Source organism: Gadus morhua, chromosome 10 (assembly GCF_902167405.1).
Source record: "Gadus morhua chromosome 10, gadMor3.0, whole genome shotgun sequence".
Classification (NCBI taxonomy): Eukaryota; Metazoa; Chordata; class Actinopteri; order Gadiformes; family Gadidae; genus Gadus; species Gadus morhua.
In genome coordinates this window covers 27,141,097-27,159,255 of record NC_044057.1, presented here as the reverse complement: position 1 = coordinate 27,159,255, position 18,159 = coordinate 27,141,097, and the positions used below count along the sequence as shown (strand labels likewise).

The 18,159-nt window shown below is 50.4% G+C and overlaps 3 protein-coding genes across 6 annotated transcripts in view; 2 read left to right on the top strand and 1 right to left on the bottom strand.

The window, feature by feature from the left end:
* Positions 1 to 1,563, top strand: part of LOC115552047 (uncharacterized) — an 8,615-nt gene extending 7,052 nt beyond the window's left edge. The window contains exons 7-8 of the mRNA XM_030367755.1: positions 1,028 to 1,186; positions 1,516 to 1,563. Coding sequence (XP_030223615.1) covers positions 1,028 to 1,186; positions 1,516 to 1,563 — 207 coding nt within the window. The remainder of the gene's footprint in view (positions 1 to 1,027; positions 1,187 to 1,515) is intronic.
* On the top strand, positions 1,463 to 14,420 carry csf1ra (colony stimulating factor 1 receptor, a). The gene is made up of 21 exons (XM_030369150.1): positions 1,463 to 1,621; positions 2,901 to 3,197; positions 4,380 to 4,667; positions 4,759 to 4,895; positions 4,986 to 5,151; positions 5,773 to 5,974; positions 6,544 to 6,659; positions 6,810 to 6,921; positions 7,413 to 7,609; positions 7,796 to 7,887; positions 8,117 to 8,243; positions 8,400 to 8,504; positions 9,203 to 9,313; positions 9,404 to 9,566; positions 9,652 to 9,731; positions 10,139 to 10,242; positions 10,764 to 10,886; positions 11,404 to 11,515; positions 11,898 to 11,997; positions 13,729 to 13,840; positions 14,113 to 14,420. Exons 1-21 carry the CDS (start codon positions 1,570 to 1,572, stop codon positions 14,344 to 14,346), a joined length of 3,030 nt encoding a protein of 1,009 aa, XP_030225010.1. The 5' UTR covers positions 1,463 to 1,569; the 3' UTR covers positions 14,347 to 14,420.
* A 3,673-nt stretch (positions 14,421 to 18,093) lies between these two features.
* The window catches only part of hmgxb3 (HMG box domain containing 3), an 18,414-nt gene continuing 18,348 nt past the window's right edge, over positions 18,094 to 18,159 (bottom strand). For all 4 annotated transcript variants that reach the window (XM_030368742.1, XM_030368746.1, XM_030368744.1 and 1 more), the window contains exon 21: positions 18,094 to 18,159. This exon is cut by the window's right edge and continues 1,284 nt beyond it. The gene's annotated coding sequence lies outside the window, so the exon portion shown is untranslated.

Here is an 18,159-nt window from a genome sequence, read left to right as displayed (position 1 = left end):
TATGCGTTGGTGGTTGGCGATGGTTGTTTTCACGTTATTAATTCAGGTTAGAGCAGCGTAGTTAGAGGACCCGGCAGACTCACCTACCTTTTATTTCTGCCCGGGAGGAAGATAGTTTGTTCCCCCAGAGTTAGGTTTAGTTAGGGTTCCTTTCTGTTTTGTTCTATTTCCCTTCGTTGATTTGATAACCATCATGTGTCTAAAGCAAAGCTTAAATAAATTGAATTGTCACCATTTTATAGATTTAATTGATTTTCTTCAGTAGCCTGCATCTGTGACTCTTCCAGTGCTTAGGGGCCATATAGCGGCCTTACCAAGGGGCCCTCTGCCCTATTCAGCCCCCATACATGCAGCCTTCATCAGCTTGCAAATCACTGATAATTAGTCTCACCTCCATTGCCACAGGGAGAAGAAGTAGCATGTTCCAGTCTGGCAGTGGCAACTGCGAGTTTTCAAACAGACACACAAACACATCCCCCTCTTTCCTTGTCCATCTGGAGGTTGTCGTGAGAGAGAGTGTGTGTAGGACTGTGGGGACCCAGACAGTGAAGCCAATGCAGTCAGGTCCCTGACCCTGGATGTTGTCAAACCAGAGGAGGTCCCCACTGAACAGCCCTGGTATACTGGGATCCACCAGGTCCCCTCTGAACAGCCCTGGTATACTGGGATCCACCAGGTCCCCTCTGAACAGCCCTGGTATACTGGGATCCACCAGGTCCCCACTGAACAGCCCTGGTATACTGGGATCCACCAGGTCCCCTCTGAACAGCCCTGGTATACTGGGATCAACCAGGTCCCCTCTGAACAGCCCTGGTATACTGGGATCCACCAGGTCCCCTCTGAACAGCCCTGGTATACTGGGATCCACCAGGTCCCCTCTGAACAGCCCTGGTACACTGGGATCCACCAGGTCCTCACTGAACAGCCCTGGTATACTGGGATCCACCAGGTCCCCTCTGAACAGCCCTGGTATACTGGGATCCACCAGGTCCCCTCTGAACAGCCCTGGTATACTGGGATCCACCAGGTCCCCTCTGAACAGCCCTGGTACACTGGGATCCACCAGGTCCCCTCTGAACAGCCCTGGTACACTGGGATCCACCAGGTCCTCACTGAACAGCCCTGGTATACTGGGATCCACCAGGTCCCCTCTGAACAGCCCTGGTACACTGGGATCCACCTGCAGGTTTGTTCATTCAGATATCCACAAAAGGAGCATGATCATGAAATCCCTCCCAGTGTGTAGTTGAGTTGTATACTTGGTTCTCATCAGGCAATAAAAAACGAATCCGGGCCTTCGAATCCGAGCCTTGTTTATCGTGCGCATGTAGCGAGAGAGGAGGCATTGTGTGCTCGGGTTTTAAAGCCTGGATCATCTGATTTGCCTGGAAAGGATTTGACCTCTGTAGACGTCCTGTGTGGAGAAGCCCTCCCCTCCTTCAGAGGAAAGGAGAAGTCAAGTGAGCTGAGAGAGCGACGTCTCCTCATGCTTCATTCTCTTGCTTCTCTCCACAGTCCAACATCAATAATCAGCCCCAAGAGACTCGCAGGGCAGGGAGCTGATGCAGGATGCTGCGTTACTATGCTCTGCTTTGGGGGTTTCTGGCCCCTTCACTTCAAGGTAAGGGTCTTGGTGATGTATGGTAGAGGGGGCATGACTGCTGGCAGGGAGAGACACCTGTATTCTAAGGGAGGGGACACTTTGTGCAGAGCCATTGAGGGAGCGGATCTATGTATTATTATATTGAACAACACACAGGAGGAGTTTTAACATGTGGGTTGGTTTACGAGTTTTGAAGCAAATTGTGTGAGATTGAGCTGAAAGGTTTTACTTTGTATCTAAACATACATTTTATTTTACTGACATTTTTGCCAGAATAAATAATGTCCTCTAAATGGTATACAATGCATGGATTTGTATATATATTTAAATAATGAATATCTAGTTATATACATATATATATATATATATATATATATATATATATATATATATATATATATATATATATATATATATATATATATATATGTTTAATGATATTTAGTTATTTTATAAATGTAACAGATCATTCCTCTGTGGAATCATGAGATGTTTTCCGTGGTCATTCTTGTGATTTATCTTTACATTTTCTATGTGTGAGCTGTCCTTAACCATGCAGGAGTTACAAGGGATTTACTCAGCTAGCACTGAATTGCAATTATTCACATTTCACACACTGGAGAGTGTATAAAGGAATCTTTTATGGGCTCTTATAATGGATCAAACAATTAGCTGTGCTTTCTGGGGAATTTAACATGCTTCATAAAGAAAAGGGTCATTTGAAAGTGTTGTTTGGAATGGCATAATAACATATTTATGGATGGACTCTGTAATCTCTGTTTGTATGTTTATGAAAAACTGGAATTGAGGTCAGTTGCATAAAAACTGTATTATGCTGATATTTCACTTTCTGTCCGGAAACCTACTGTGAAGATAACAGAAAGCAGCTTGAAACCAGGAAGGTATTTTGACCTGTCTTATACTTCTACCAATGTTCCCATCACCAGATCTTGTACTGACAATTTTTGAATGCAGAAGTGGGAAAAAGAATGCTTCAATAGGACAGTTGGTCTGCAACCTGAGGTCAAAAGATTACAACCTTGTTGGATCTGCTCACAACAAGTCAAGTCAAGATATGGGTTCAATTTGGATAGCCATTAATCCCAGCCACCAACCAAAGCCTTCACAGGCCCTATGGGGGGCAGGGACAGCGAGGGCTACTTTGAGAGTGTAACATGAAGACTGAAAGGATTGGAACCTCTTACAACCAGTGAAAACGTGTTAAAGAAATCAGCCTTCTAGCTTGAGAATTGGCACCGTCGTTGTGGATCCGTTCAGCCTTTCCACTGTTCCGCAGCGGAATGGAAGCGGCCGCTCATCAGGTCCAACTCGGTGGCGGTGGCGGGCAACGAGGTGGTGGTGCCGCCCGGCACCCCCCTGATCCTGAGCTGCGAGGGGGACGGCCCGGTCGTCTGGACCCCCAGGCTGCCCAAGCACCGCCGCTTCGTGTCCCGGGGGGCGGGACGCGTCCGCACCTTCAGGGTGGACCGGCCGTCCGCCGAGTTCACTGGCACGTACCAGTGCAAGTACGCACACCGGAACCAGAACGCGCCGGGCGGGGCGGCCGTGGCCTGGGTGCACGTGTATGTGAAGGGTGAGTGGAGTGGGGGGGGGGCGAGGTGGAGGGGGGGGGGGGGGTCCTGGGTGCATGTGAAGGGTGAGTGGAGTGTGGGGAGGGGGGGGGGGTCCTGGGTGCATGTGAACGGTGAGTGGAGTGTGGGGGGGGGGTGGGGGGGGTCCTGGGTGCATGTGAGTGGAGGGGGGGGGGGGGGGGTCCTGGGTGCATGTGAACGGTGAGTGGAGTGTGGGGAGGGGGGGGGGGGGGGGGGTCCTGGGTGCATGTGAACGGTGAGTGGAGTGTGGGGAGGGGGGGGGGGGGGGGTCCTGGGTGTATGTGAAGGGTGAGTGGAGTGTGGGGAGGGGGGGGGGGGTCCTGGGTGCATGTGAGTGGAGGGGGGGGGGGCGGGGGGTCCTGGGTGCATGTGAGTGGAGGGAGGGGGGGGGGGTCCTGGGTGCATGTGAGTGGAGGGGGGGGGGGGGTCCTGGGTGCATGTGAGTGGAGGGGGGGGGGGGGGGGTCCTGGGTGCATGTGAGTGGAGGGAGGGGGGGGGGGGTCCTGGGTGCATGTGAGTGGAGGGGGGGGGGGGGGTCCTGGGTGCATGTGAACGGTGAGTGGAGTGTGGGGAGGGGGGGGGGGGGGGGGGTCCTGGGTGCATGTGAACGGTGAGTGGAGTGTGGGGAGGGGGGGGGGGGGGGGGTCCTGGGTGTATGTGAAGGGTGAGTGGAGTGTGGGGAGGGGGGGGGGGGGGTCCTGGGTGCATGTGAGTGGAGGGGGGGGGGGGGGTCCTGGGTGCATGTGAGTGGAGGGAGGGGGGGGGGGTCCTGGGTGCATGTGAGTGGAGGGGGGGGGGGGGTCCTGGGTGCATGTGAGTGGAGGGGGGGGGGGGGGGGTCCTGGGTGCATGTGAGTGGAGGGAGGGGGGGGGGGTCCTGGGTGCATGTGAGTGGAGGGGGGGGGGCAGTCGTTCTCAGTGCAAGTAGGAACATAAGCGCTGAGATGTGTTTCTTTATTTTGGACGCATAGTGCCTTACCTAGGACATGAATGATATTTGTTCTCCAATGACACACTGTGCATGAATCGGTTTAAGCAGAATAATGTGTCCCAAAAATGTCAAGGGTCAGTGACGATCAATGACTCTTGATCAATGTCCTCCGAGAGATGATTCTCTCCCCATCTGACCCCCATCGGACCCTAACCCTCACCCTAACCCTGCAGACCCAAACCGCCTGTTCTGGACCAGCAGCTCCCAGCTCCGGGTGGTGAGGAAGGAGGGGGAGGAGTGCCTGCTGCCCTGCCTGCTGACCGACCCTTCAGCCACTCACATGGGGCTCCGCATGGACAACGGCACCACTCTGCCCCCAGGCATGAACTTCACGGCCTTCCCCCACAAGGGCATCCTCATCCACAGCCTCCACCCCAGCTTTAACGCCGACTACGTCTGCACCGCCAGAGTCGGGGGCGTGGAGAAGGTGTCCAAGGCCTTCTCCATCAACATCATTCAGAGTGAGAGTCCTTCTTTGCCTGATTGAAGATCACATGGTGTAATGGGAGTGTCGATTTGGCAGAGCACGCTGAAACTCCTTCTGTGTTTCAGAGCTTCGATTCCCGCCCTATGTGTTTCTGGATAAGGATGAATACGTCCGCATCGTCGGGGAAGACCTCCAGATCCACTGCACCACACACAATCCCAACTTCAACTACATCGTCACCTGGAAGCATCCCAGCACGATGGTCAGCAAGCAGCCAGAATGTGAGTCTCTCCTTCTCCCCGAACACACAGATCATTGTTCTGAACTGGTGTGTTTGTCTGGTTGCCTGCAGAGAACGACCGTCAAGGAGGATGCTCGCTCCAACGGAGAGAACCGCCTGGACATAGAGAGCATTCTGACCGCTAAGTCCCTGAGCCCAAACGACGCAGGGAACATCACCTGCATTGGCACCAACGAAGCTGGGGTGAACAGCTCCACCACATACCTGCGCGTCATCGGTAGGAAATAGAGGCAACGGGCCTACATTTACTCAAGAGCGAACGACTCAAATTGACCTTGTTCAAAAATGATCAAAGGTTACATTTGAAAGTTTAAAAGAGGGAGAATAGAGAACAAATCTTAAGGAAAAAATCCCCTCCCGCTCTCCTCCCTCTCTGACTCATTCCCTTTGAGCAGTACATGCAAGATGGTGTCTCTGAAACCAATCAATCCAGTGATTTATAAGGAGAGATCCGGGAGCGGCTAAAGTCCAAATAAGGCTTTTTTTTTTTTACAGATGGGACCGCAGTCAACTCGAGACAGATATGGTCACAGCGCATTTCCATCACTTAAAGTGGATTACCCAACAGATTACAATGAAATAATAGCTATTAAATCTTATCTCCAGTCGCAAATACCATATACAAGAACTAAGATGTAAAACTCAAGAAAAAATTGGTACCATAGCTAGTTACAACATCATTAGGTTCTCCATTCTACACCGCGAAGGGAGGGGAAATGTTTCACTAGGCTTTCAACGATATATTGTAAGCAGGTGAAAAAAAGTGATATTGATGCACAATGCAAGTAACAAAGCAAATACAAGTTTCTCTAAGCTTGTCTGTACTTCCTCGCGACAGACCAGCCCTACATCCGGATGTCCCCCCAGCTGTCCCCACGGCTCGCCCACAAGGGCCTCTCGGTCCAGGTGAACGAGGGAGAGGACCTGGAGCTCAGTGTGGTCATCGAGGCCTATCCCCGCATCTCTGAGCACCGCTGGGACACCCCAACGTCCCCCAACGCCTCCACGCAGGACCAGAAGTTCACCAGATACAACAACAGGTACACGAGTGCGACTCAGGCGACGGCGCTGTAGAGATGGGTAAACCCCCGTGGATGGGGAAGTGCTGTGTCATGGTTATGTGTATGTGTGTGCGTGTGTGTATGTGTGTGTGTGTGTGTGTGTGTGTGTGTGTGTGTCTCTGTGTGTGTGTGTGTGTGTGTGTGTGTGTGTGTGTGTGTGTGTGTGTGTGTGTAGGTAAGGCTGGGGTTGTGAAAAGGCAAATGGTTTGATGGCCTTTGTTTGCAATCATCTTTGCAAAAACTTGTAAATAAGTGTTTAAGTGTGTGAGCACATAAACTATAATAACTGTCTAGCAGCACTCGCTTTCTTGTGCGGTTTCTTGATTTTGCACCTCAAGGTGCATAAAAATAGCAGATGGTCATCCGATATCTTTATATAAACCAAAAAAACAAAATGCTCATTTGAGGAAGACATTTCTTTTTTTATGTGGTTGCTGCTTATGACACATTCAGACTGTCTGAACCCAGACTGCAATGTTACTCAGCCCAGACAAAAGTAGATTCCCCTTTTTTACATCAGGAACTGTACGCCTGTTTTGCCACTGTAGGTACCATGCTGCTATTTTGCTCAAGAGAATTAATGCCCAGGAACAAGGCCAGTACACCTTCCACGCCAAGAGCCACATGACCAATGCATCCATCACCTTCCAGGTCCAAATGTACCGTACGTAAGCTTCCCCCTCTAACAAGTAGACACAAGTTAATCTTCTAAAGATCTGTCAGTCTGTCGTTAAAGATGTGGGAAAGATGGATCATTCTACCATGTCCAGTTCCCTTTACTGTATTTATCTCTTTTTATCTTTTTATCTCGTAGAAAGACCCGTAGCTGTGGTGAGGTGGGAGAACATCACCACCCTCACCTGCACCTCGTTCGGCTACCCGGCTCCCAGGATCCTCTGGTACCAGTGTTTTGGGATTAGACCCCGGTGAGATTCCCCATGGAGGTGGCTAAATACTCATGCTAACTGCTTTACCACCATGCATTCAGACGTAGCTAAATACTTAAGTATGCTGGTCACGGTTATGCTAACTGCTATACTAACATGCATGCAGATGTAGCTGCAAATTCAGGCATGCTAACTGCTATGCTAAATGCTACCCATACATGCATGCGGACATAGCCAAATATTCAGGCATGACGACGGCTATGCTAACATGCATGCGGACGTAGCCAAATACTAAGGCATGCTAACTGCTATGTTAAATGCTACCCTTAAATGCTTGCGGACATAGCCAAATACTCTGGCATGTTAACGGCTATGCTAACATGCATGCGGAAGTAACTTAATACTCAGGCATGCTAATTGCTATGCTAACAATCTATGTAGTTGTAGCACAATGCTCCGGCATGCGTTCACAATTGCCAACCTGGTAACGTACATAACGATGATGGATTATTGATTTGTGACTCGTCCAGATGCAACGAGAACACCACGGGGATGCAGCTGCCGGTGTCCCTGCTGGCCCCCACGGTGGAGGTCCAGCGGGAGTATGGTGCGGTGGAAGTGGAGAGCGTCCTGACCGTGGGGCCCTCCACCCGCAGGATGACCGTGGAGTGCGTGGCCTTCAACCTGGTGGGCGTCAGCAGCGACACACTGGCCATGGAGGTCTCCGGTGAGGGCAGACACACAGGGCTGGGTATCAGCCACTTGTTATCTCTAAATCCATTGGCAGGCCTTTATGGGCCATCAGGAGCACCTTAGGTGTTCCTGTTCCTGTAGGTGTTCTGAAGTACAGTCTTCCCAGCCCATGAATGAACGGTTGTTTATTAAAAAGATTTTTTCATTGTTCCTGGACCAGATAAACTGTTCACCACCACCCTAGCCGGGTCAGCAGGCATTCTGGCAGTCCTCCTGGCTCTTCTGGTGTTTCTGCTGTACAAATACAAACAGGTGATAGACATATGCACACCGGTCCAGGGTGCTGCCTTGTTTTTCCACTCTTGTAGCATTTGTTAGCTTGTTAAGCCCCTTTTTCCCCCAACTTTCCAAATACGCGATACCAGTGCGCTTTCTCCAATATGCCTAAACTAGCAAGCAAACAAGAAAGATGGCACTCAGCCTATGTGATCTATTTAGATACTTCAGCATAAGGTTGACATTATCCCCTTCTTACTTCCAGACACCAAGATATGAGATACGGTGGAAGATCATCGATGCTAAGGACGGGAACATCTACACCTTTATTGACCCCACTCAGCTGCCGTACAACGAGAAGTGGGAGTTTCCCAGGGACAAGCTGAAGCTAGGTGTGTTGATGACGTTTCCCTAGCCATAGAGCTCCCTGGGCAGCTGAACTGAATGAGGAATCAAATCAGAATTTAGAAAGGAACAAATGACCCAAAATGACCTTTCCCTGAGAGTGAAACAGCTCTGATCAGCGGCTGTGTTCCGTCCTCCTTCAGGGAAGATCTTAGGGGCCGGAGCCTTCGGGAAGGTGGTGGAGGCCACCGCCTATGGGCTCGGAGAGGAGGACAACGTGATGCGAGTGGCTGTAAAGATGCTGAAAGGTCAGCTCTGCTTAAGAGAGCTTTGTTCGTATGAGTCTGTCTCCTGAGACCATTTATTGCACACATTCACAATGACTTCAATCACTGACTCTGGTTCAACACTTCTACGTCAGTTTGTATGTTTAGTTCAAAGGGCAGCATACAGATACTTCCTTCCTTTCTTTTAATGTATGTGTGTGTGTGTGTGTGTTTGTGTATCTGTATGTGTGTGTGTGCGTGTGTGTGTGCATGTGTGTGTGTCTGTCTGTGTGTGTGTGCGCTTGTGTGCGCGTGAGTGTGTGTCTGTCTGTGTGTGTGTCTGTGTGTGTGTGTGTGTCAGTGTCTGTCTGTGTGTGTGTGTGTGTGCGCGTGTGTGTGCACGTGTGTGTGTGTCTGTGTGTGTGTGTGTCTGTCTGTGTGTGCTTGTGTCGGTGTGTGTGTGTCTGTGTTTGCGTGGGCGTGTGCGTGCGTGTGTGTGTGTGTGTGTGTCTGTGTGTGTGTGTGGGTGTCTGTGTTTGCGTGGGCGTGCGTGTGCGTGGGTGTGTGCGTGTGTGTGCGTGTGTGTGTGTCTGTCTGTGTGTGTGTGTCTGTGTTTGCGTGTGCGTGCGCGTGCGTGTGTGTGTGTGTCTGTCTGTGTGTGTGTGTGTGTCTGTGTTTGCGTGGGCGTGTGCGTGCGCGTGCGTGTGCGTGCGTGTGCGTGTGTGTGTGTGTCTCCGCAGCCAGTGCCCACGCAGACGAGCGGGAGGCTCTGATGTCCGAGCTGAAGATCCTGAGCCACCTGGGCCGGCACAAGAACATCGTTAACCTTCTGGGAGCCTGTACTCATGGAGGTGAGACCCAGTTCCCCCCCGCGGCTCCTCCCACGGTGTAGAACCTGAAAACAGACCATAATATCCCATCCCTGAATGTTCCTTGACCAGGACCGGTGCTGGTGATCACAGAGTACTGTAGCCATGGCGACCTGCTAAACTTCCTTCGTCAGAGGGCGGAGACGTTCCTGAATTTTGTGATGAGCGTTCCCGAGGTGTTCGAGGAGAACGTAGACTACAAGAACATCAGACAACCGAAACAGTTCATTCGAAGGTACGGCGCGAGGTCTGGCAGTCTGTTCTGTTTGGTCAACTCTCTGCAATGGCTGGTTCTGATCCTTCCCATGTCTGCCCAACAGTGACAGTGGCATTTCCAGCCAATCATCTATCAGCTACTTGGAGATGAGACCCGCCTTCCCTCCGGTCAGATGCCCTCACGGTAAACATCTTGGAATCAATCTGGTTGTGGTTGAACAATTATTGATTGTGGTGTTCTGAAACCAGATAAACAACATTAAGGAATGAATTTCTTAATTTATATCCAACCTTAAATTAACTTATTCAATTATATTAAGACTAGTTATAGATATATATACAACTGTTGGATATCTGATCTGTGTGTGTGTGTGTGTGTGTGTGTGTGTGTGTGTGCGTGAATAAATGTGTGCTTGTGTTGGTGTATGTGTGTGTGTGTGTGTCTGGGTGGGTGGGTGGGTGTGTATAAATGTGTGTGTTTGTATGTGCGTGCTTGTGTGTGTGCATGTGTGTGTGTGTGTGCGTGCGCGCGTGTGTGTGTATGCGTGCGTTCGTGTGTGTGTGTGGTTGTGTATGCATGCGTGTGTGCAGCCTCTGTATCAGAGGAGGGTAGTCGCTGGCCGTTGGACATTGAGGACCTGCTGATGTTCTCCTACCAGGTCGCTCAGGGGCTGGACTTCCTGGCGGCTAAGAATGTAAGTATTAATAGTTATTAAAGTAGTAAGTCGTAGTTAAAAGTTGTTGCTTTTTGTGGCACACTACATTGTGTGTGTGGTTCCACATTGTACCGCAATGTGCACAGTGCTTACGTTGTACAACACAGACATGACGGCAATAGATTTGGGGAAAAATGAATTAGGACATGCTTTGTGAGGTAACCTCCCGACAGCGATCAGAGAACAGAGGGTCCGTCTCACTGAGGTCATGATGCTCTGGAGGGGGTCACGATGTCAAGCAGCAGACAGCAGTCTTGGGACACACCGTGTGTGTGTGTGTGTGTGTGTGTGTGTGTGTGTGTGTGTGTGTGTGTGTGTGTGTGTGTGTTTGTGTGTGTGTGTGTGAGTGTATGTGTGTGTGTGTATGTGTGTGTGTGTGTGTGTGTGTGTGTGTGTGTGTGTTTGTGTGTGTGTGTGTGAGTGTATGTGTGTGTGTGTGTGTGTGAGTGTATGTGTGTGTGTGTGTGTGTGTGTGTGTGTGTGTGTGTGTGTGTGTTCAGTGCATCCACAGAGACGTGGCCGCCAGGAACGTGCTCCTGACAGACCGCGGCGAGGCCAAGATCTGTGACTTCGGCCTGGCCCGTGACATCGTGAAGGACTCCAACTACGTGGTGAAAGGCAATGTAGGTCAACATCCTCCACCTCCACCACCATCTCCACCTGCTCCTACACCACTACCAGAACCACCTCCACCTCCACCACCATCTCCACCTGCTCCTACACCACTACCAGAACCACCTCCACCTCCACCACCACCTCCACCTGCTCCTACACCACTACCAGAACCACCATCACCTACACCACCACCACCACATCACTCACCCCTTCCGCCACCTCCACCACAACCTACCCCAGCACATCATTCAGTTACTCCACCACCACCGCCACCACATCATTCACCACCACCTACACCACCAAATCGTTCAGTTACTCCCCAACTACCACCACCTCAACCACCCCCATGTCATTCACCACCTCCACCTCCACCACCTTCACCTCCACTCAACGGCCTCAGCACATTGTGTCGATTTGTTTTCTACAAAAACCTTTTGGGAGTGGCAGTGATGAAATGGGCTCCCTGTCAGTACCAAGCAGGCCAGTCCGCTGATGGGCGTAGTGTTTATCCTGTGTGCGTCACAGGCCCGTCTGCCCGTGAAGTGGATGGCGCCCGAGAGCATCTTTGAGGCCATGTACACCGCCCAGAGCGACGTGTGGTCCTACGGGATCCTCCTGTGGGAGATCTTCTCTCTCGGTCAGTTGGCCAATCACATGTCCTGCTCACACAGTCTCACCATGTGTAGGAAACATGAAGGTCTCTGATTAGATTGGAACATTTTGATGGATGTCCTTGTTGCTTATATTTAAATTGAGTCGTCACGCAGACGCTTTATTGAAGCATTTAGCAGACGTTGCTACCAATAAAGGGATGGTGCTGTACAATGCTGTTTCAAAATAAAGCTACTGGATGGACTGCAGCTATAGCTATCTGATTCCTATATAGTAGCTATGAGGATCAGCTAGCTATCGCTACTCTATAGTAGTGGCTATAGCTAGCTGATTCCTATATATGTTAGCTATAGGGCTCAGAATACACCGTTAGTGATGTGTTTGTACTGTTGGATGCTGGTCCCCAGGTATGAGCCCCTACCCAAGCATGGCGGTGGACTCCAGGTTCTACAAGATGGTGAAGGGAGGCTACCAGATGGCCCGGCCAGACTTTGCACCTCCAGAAATGTACGTTTGGACAGATGCTTAAAACCATTTGTTACACTTCATATTGTGGTGACAAACACAGGAAGGACGAGACGGGAGCCCCGGTTAAGCAGTGATTCAACTCTCGCGCCCCTTACACCGAGAGCTGTGTCGGGAACAATTACACAACTACACCGCCACTTAGACATATCCCAACTGTTCAACCACAACCAATGTCTCCGCAAAAGGACCTAGGAGGTCACCAAAGGCCCATCTTGTGCGATTGTCTAACCCCCCAGGATCCCTTGCGGCACCCTGACCAAGGCAACCACGCCCACGGTTGCTGCCATATGTTCAGAGATAGTATATCATCTATCAGGGCTTTTTCAATGGTTTTAGAATGTCCATCACTCCAATTCCAAACCAACACCAGCTTTCTTAAATAAGTACAAAGAAAACACAAAAAGTCTTTCCCCCAGTGCCCCTCTCTCGCTCTGAGCACACAGATTCTCTGCGGTCCGAGTCACGACGCGGTGCTCTGTTCTTATCTTGTATGGTTGTGAGTCAGGCCTCCGTTCTGCCAGTTAGACACATGATCTCCGAGCGAGGACCGTTCAAAATGTAATTTCATGGTCCCCCAGATGAGGCTGAAGCTAAGTGTTGTGCCTACATTTCTGACTCAGTCTCCCCCCCCGATTTCTCTCTCTCTCTCTCTCTCTCTCTCTCTCTCTCTGTCTCTGTCTCTGTCTCTGTCTCTGTCTCTGTCTCTCTCTCTCTCTCTCTCTCTCTCTCTCTCTCTCTCTCTCTCTCTCTCTCTCTCTCTCTCTCATGGGGTCGATGAGTCATAGTTCGGCGGTAGCTCAGGAACTAGAGCGGGTGGATTTGAGACAGAAGGTTTGCTGGTTGGGTCGAGGTGAATGTAGATGATGATTCATTATCATAAAGATTTGCACAACAGAAGTCTATGTTTGCTTGGCCTCCATTCAGACGGGTCCTTTTATAAATACTTCTTGTTCGACAAGATGATCGTGACAAATCGATGCCGCTTGAAATGTTTTCAAAGCATGAACGCAATTAATAAATTAAAAGGCAGATGAAAAAGATTCTAAAAGGATACAAAAACGATCAACATGGGGCTCATAGTCATGCAATAGGTGACGCAAACACGGGTGGGGGCCACATGCAGCAGCCTAACCCTAACCCTGACCCTAACCTTACCCTGACCCTAGCCCTAACCCTAACCCTAAACCCGGATCCCTTTAGCCAGAATCTCAGAACTGTGCCGTGGGCGGAGAGGTCGCGAGGTGGAGCATTATCTGAGGCTTCTTTACTTATTTCCTGTAGGGCTAAAGCCCCCATGTTTGTAATCGTACTTTTTATTGAGACCCTCTTTCATATTAAAGAGACGCCGGGTCTCTAACTCACTCCCGAGTGTATTTGACCCCTTGGTCACCTAATGACATAACTGATGCAAAGCACAAATTAAGGTCCGGTTATTATTGAAAGAACAGGATCGAACTGCAGCATTCATTTTCCTGATTATACTGTTAAACAAAATGTTTTTACAAAAATGAACCTTTTAATGGATTTTTGTTAAGGACGACAACTAAAATCAATTATAACATTTCCCGAAAGATTCCACCATTGATTTTATGAATGAACCAATTTAGACTTGGACTATCAAACAAATGAGCCCACTTTGGTGTCAAGTAAAAAGGAATGGAATCAGAATCAAAACTTACATTTAATTTAATTTAATGTTTTTCTTCTTAGCTACTCAATCATGAAGATGTGCTGGAACCTGGAGCCCACGGAGAGGCCAACCTTCGGCCAGATCACCCAGATCCTCCAGAGATTCCTGGGGGACCCTCAGGAGCCGGATCAGGTGAGGGCCCCGCAGCACAACTCAGATCAGGGATCAGGAGAGATCTGATAACCCAGAGACCACCCAGCATAGCTCCTCTGGCTGGGCCGTGACATGAGATGCACTTAAAAGGATGTTTTTCCCTCCTATAATATATCATCTCTACGCTCGTACCGTACCGTTCCAATCACCTCGGCGTCACTGAGCTGCCAGTGAGTCAGACAGCGAGGAGTCACCGGGACGCTTGAACAGAAGGCGAACCGAGCTGACCGTAACGGGCCTCTTCCCCGCAGGCTGGGTACCAGAACATGGAGGACGCCCCGGGGGACGGGCCGGACTGCGACCAGGAGGAGCCCCTGGCCTGCCCGCTCGGCCCCTGTGACCAGGAGGAGCCCCTGGCCTGCCCGCTCGGCCCCTGTGACCAGGAGGAGCCCCTGGCCTGCCCGCTCGGCCCCTGTAACCAGGCATGTGACCAGCAGGAAGAGGCCCAGCCTTTGATGAAGGCCAATAACTACCAGTTCTGTTGAAGGACTCCCCCACCACCCCCCCCTCTCCACGCCCTCCCGCCTTCCACTCCCATCATCACACCCTCCCTCCCACCCTCCCTTCCCCCCTCCTCTCGACCCCTCCTCCCTCCCTCCCTCCCTCCCCCACCCCCTCCCATCATCACACCCTCCCTCCCACCCTCCCTTCCCCCCTCCTCTCGACACCCTCCTCCCTCCCTCCCTCCCCCACCCCCTCCCATCATCACACCCTCCCTCCCACCCTCCCTTCCCCCCTCCTCTCGACACCCTCCTCCCTCTCTCCCTCCCTCCCCCACCCCCTCCCATCATCACACCCTCCCTCCCACCCTCCCTTCCCCCCTCCTCTCGACACCCTCCCCCCTCCCTCCCTCCCTCCCCCACCCCCTCCCATCATCACACCCTCCCTCCCACCCTCCCTTCCCCCCTCCTCTCGACACCCTCCTCCCTCCCTCCCTCCCTCCCCCACCCCCTCCCATCATCACACCCTCCCTCCCCCCCCCCCTTCCCCCCTCCTCTCCACACCCTCCTCCCTCCCTCCCTCCCCCACTTCCCCACCCCCTCCCATCATCACACCCTCCCTCCCCCGTCACCCCCACCTCTCCGCGCCCTCCCCCTCCCATCATCACACCCTCCCTCCCTCCCTTCGCCACCTCCCCCTCCCATCATCACCCCCCCCCCCCCTCCTCAGAGGGTCAGGAAGGATCTTGGTCACGTATCCAGGAATGTTTGTTTTTTGGATGGCAGTTTCATTTTATTTCTTTAGAACCCCCCCCGTACCTCCGTCCCTCCCGCCCGTGTAAATAGGATATGCTTTGCTTGCGGACCGCGGCTGATGCTGAGCATATGACTCCCTCTCTGTGCTTCGGTCATCGCTGCGTTGCTTGTGATGCCATCAGTTCAGAGTCCCTGAATCCAAAGTAAACCAAAGTAGTTACAGTATCGCATATTGTGTGATGTACCGTTGTAGTGTCACGACTGTCAACACTGAGATGAGCTAAGGGGGTACTTTGTAGAGCGTTTATGGGTGACGACGAGAGAGATGTTTTCATATTGACACTGTGAAAGATTTTGTTTGTTTTTAACGGGTTCAAGAGATCCCGGTCTACATGTAGCATACCCTCACTGCCATTACTGATCAAAACTTCAGGATAAATCTGTTTTATAGGAATGTAAACCATGTTGATGTATTTTAGTAGCTGTTCGGAATGTGGCTGAAGAGTCACGTCAGGTAATATTTCCATGTAATCTTTTGTAAATTAGTTATTTTTTCACGGCAATGTTGAATGTCAGTGTGTTCCGTGACCAAATCAATGCAAGTGTAAGGTTCATCACTGGCATACAGCTTGAGCTATTTGAGCTAGGCGATTTGGAGAAGCCAGAGTGAGCTCGATTTGGAAAGCCTGAACCTGAAAGATCCTGCCCCTCCCTTCTGGCCTCCTTCCAAACCCAGGCCCCGAAACACGAGTAGCTAGCTGGCTTTAGCCAGATGGTCGGCCAGGCCTTGTGGAAGACTCCGCTCATGAGCAATGAGTGCATGGGCCGAGTGCGTGCAGGTGGGCGTTTAGACAGACAGGTGGGCGGGCCAATCATTTCAGACTGGACAGGCTTATTTTAGGCCTGCGACAGAGCATTTGATCTATTGATGCGGACGAGATGTTAAGAAAATTTCAATGCTTCTGAAATAAATTGCCTATACTGGCAATAGCAATTATACACACCGCTCTTTTAAATCAACTTCCTTATTATTGTTTCATAGATACCAATCTTCTCTGTGAGTGTTGAGTGTGTAATGTCTCAGATGTATACTGTAAGCATTGCTTTACTTTGAGGATGATTTTGCAATAGTGAAAGTGTGAATAAAACTGCGTCTTTATATTCCTCTCTTCTTATGTTTCCTTTTTACGCCATCGTGATTATTGTGGAGGTGGATTATTATATAAACCTGGATTATTGTTCGATAAGGAACATACTTTAGGAAGTATACCCCACAACCAGAAGATAACCTTTCGGTATAATGCATTTCTTAAGAAAATACAAAGTCCTATATGGTTCATGATTCCCTTTCAACACCACAATGATATTCAAACATTAAAACAATCATTTATTTCAAAAGAGATAATAACGAATCAGATCCCTAATTATGTGTCCACCAGGGCACATGTCCCAACCTGTTTAACGTGTTGGGTCGTCACTAGTTCAGTCTGGTACCCTGAGCACCGAGGTAGCAGACGCATGGTCAGTGATATGGGCTACACCCTGTACCCTGAACCCTGGTACAGGGTACAGGGTAGCAGAAGCATGGTCAGTGATATGGGCTACACCCTGTACCCTGAACCCTGGTACAGGGTTCAGGGTACAGGTTAGCAGACCCGTGATATGAGCACAGCCTGTACCCTGTACCATAGAGGTATCAGAACCCTGATCAGTGATATGAGCTACACCCTGTACCCTGTACATCGAGGTAGCAGACCCCTGATCAGTGATATGAGCTACACCCTGTACATCGAGGTAGCAGACCCCTGATCAGTGATATGAGCACAGTCTGTACCCTGTACATCGAGGTAGCAGACCCGGGATCAGTGATATGAACTACACCCTGTACCCTGTACATCGAGGTAGCAGACCCGTGATCAGTGATATGAGCGCAGTCTGTGTTAGTCCTGGGATGAGGCTTAAGGGTAAGACTGATGAGGCTACGTTCCACAGACTTTTCCTTTTGACTTGTATGTATTGCAGCTAACTGTTGCACGCAGTATGCATACAATTTGGGCAAACTACAGATGATTTCACGTACAAGCACACCTGTAGTGCCACCCATCGACTTCTACAGGCTCAGTCGATGGGACTTATATGGATTATGGGGCAGAATAGCCCAAGAAGCATGCTGAATGCATACTGCAAAATGGTATTTTTGGCATACTGCATTTACCATACTATGTATTGGGACATACTTAATACTAGTATGGTAGTATGGGTATTGGACTGCAGGGTGAGACCATGGACAGTAAATCTCCTCACCCCATGTTGACTATCACGCCAGGTCACATCATTTATTAACACATTCACATACAAAATGGCAAAGGACAACAATGAAGGAGGCAATCCGTGGCGACCGAGCAAATTATTAGTACACAGCAGTGTTCAGGACCCTCGCTGGTGGTCCAGACAGACGGACAGAAGTCCTCCTGAGAATCTTAGACCACCTCTTCCATGTGGGGTGCTGGTACGTTCTCTCACAGAGAGTGACATCAAAAGTGGATCCAAGCAGACTTTCTTAGGTTTAAGAAACCTTTGCGTTCTTCCAGTTTGTAGCCTTCTGGACACTTAAGGATAATGCTACACCTTCATCAGCTCAAGGCTGATACGCCTCAATTTGCAGACATGGAACCCATAATATACTGTGACCCCCGGTACAGGCTATACCAACCCCTAGGACCCCTAGGACAGAGAGAGAGAGAGAACAGAGAGAGAGAGAGAGAGAGAGAGAGAACAGAGAGAGAGAGAGAGGACAGAGAGAGAGAGAACAGAGACAGAGAACAGAGAACACACACACACAGAGAGAGAGAGAGAGAACAGAGACAGAGAACACACACACACAGAGAGAGAGAGAGAGAGAGAGAGAGAGAGAGAGAGAGAGAGAGAGAGAGAGAGAGAGAGAGAGAGAGAGAGAGAGAGAGAGAGAGAGAGAGAGAGAGAGAGAGAGAGAGAGAGAGAGAGAGAGAGAGAGAGAGAGAGAGAGAGAGAGAGAGAGAGAGAGAGAGAGAGAGAGAGAGAGAGAGAGAGAGAGAGAGAGAGAGAGAGAGAGAGAGAGAGAGA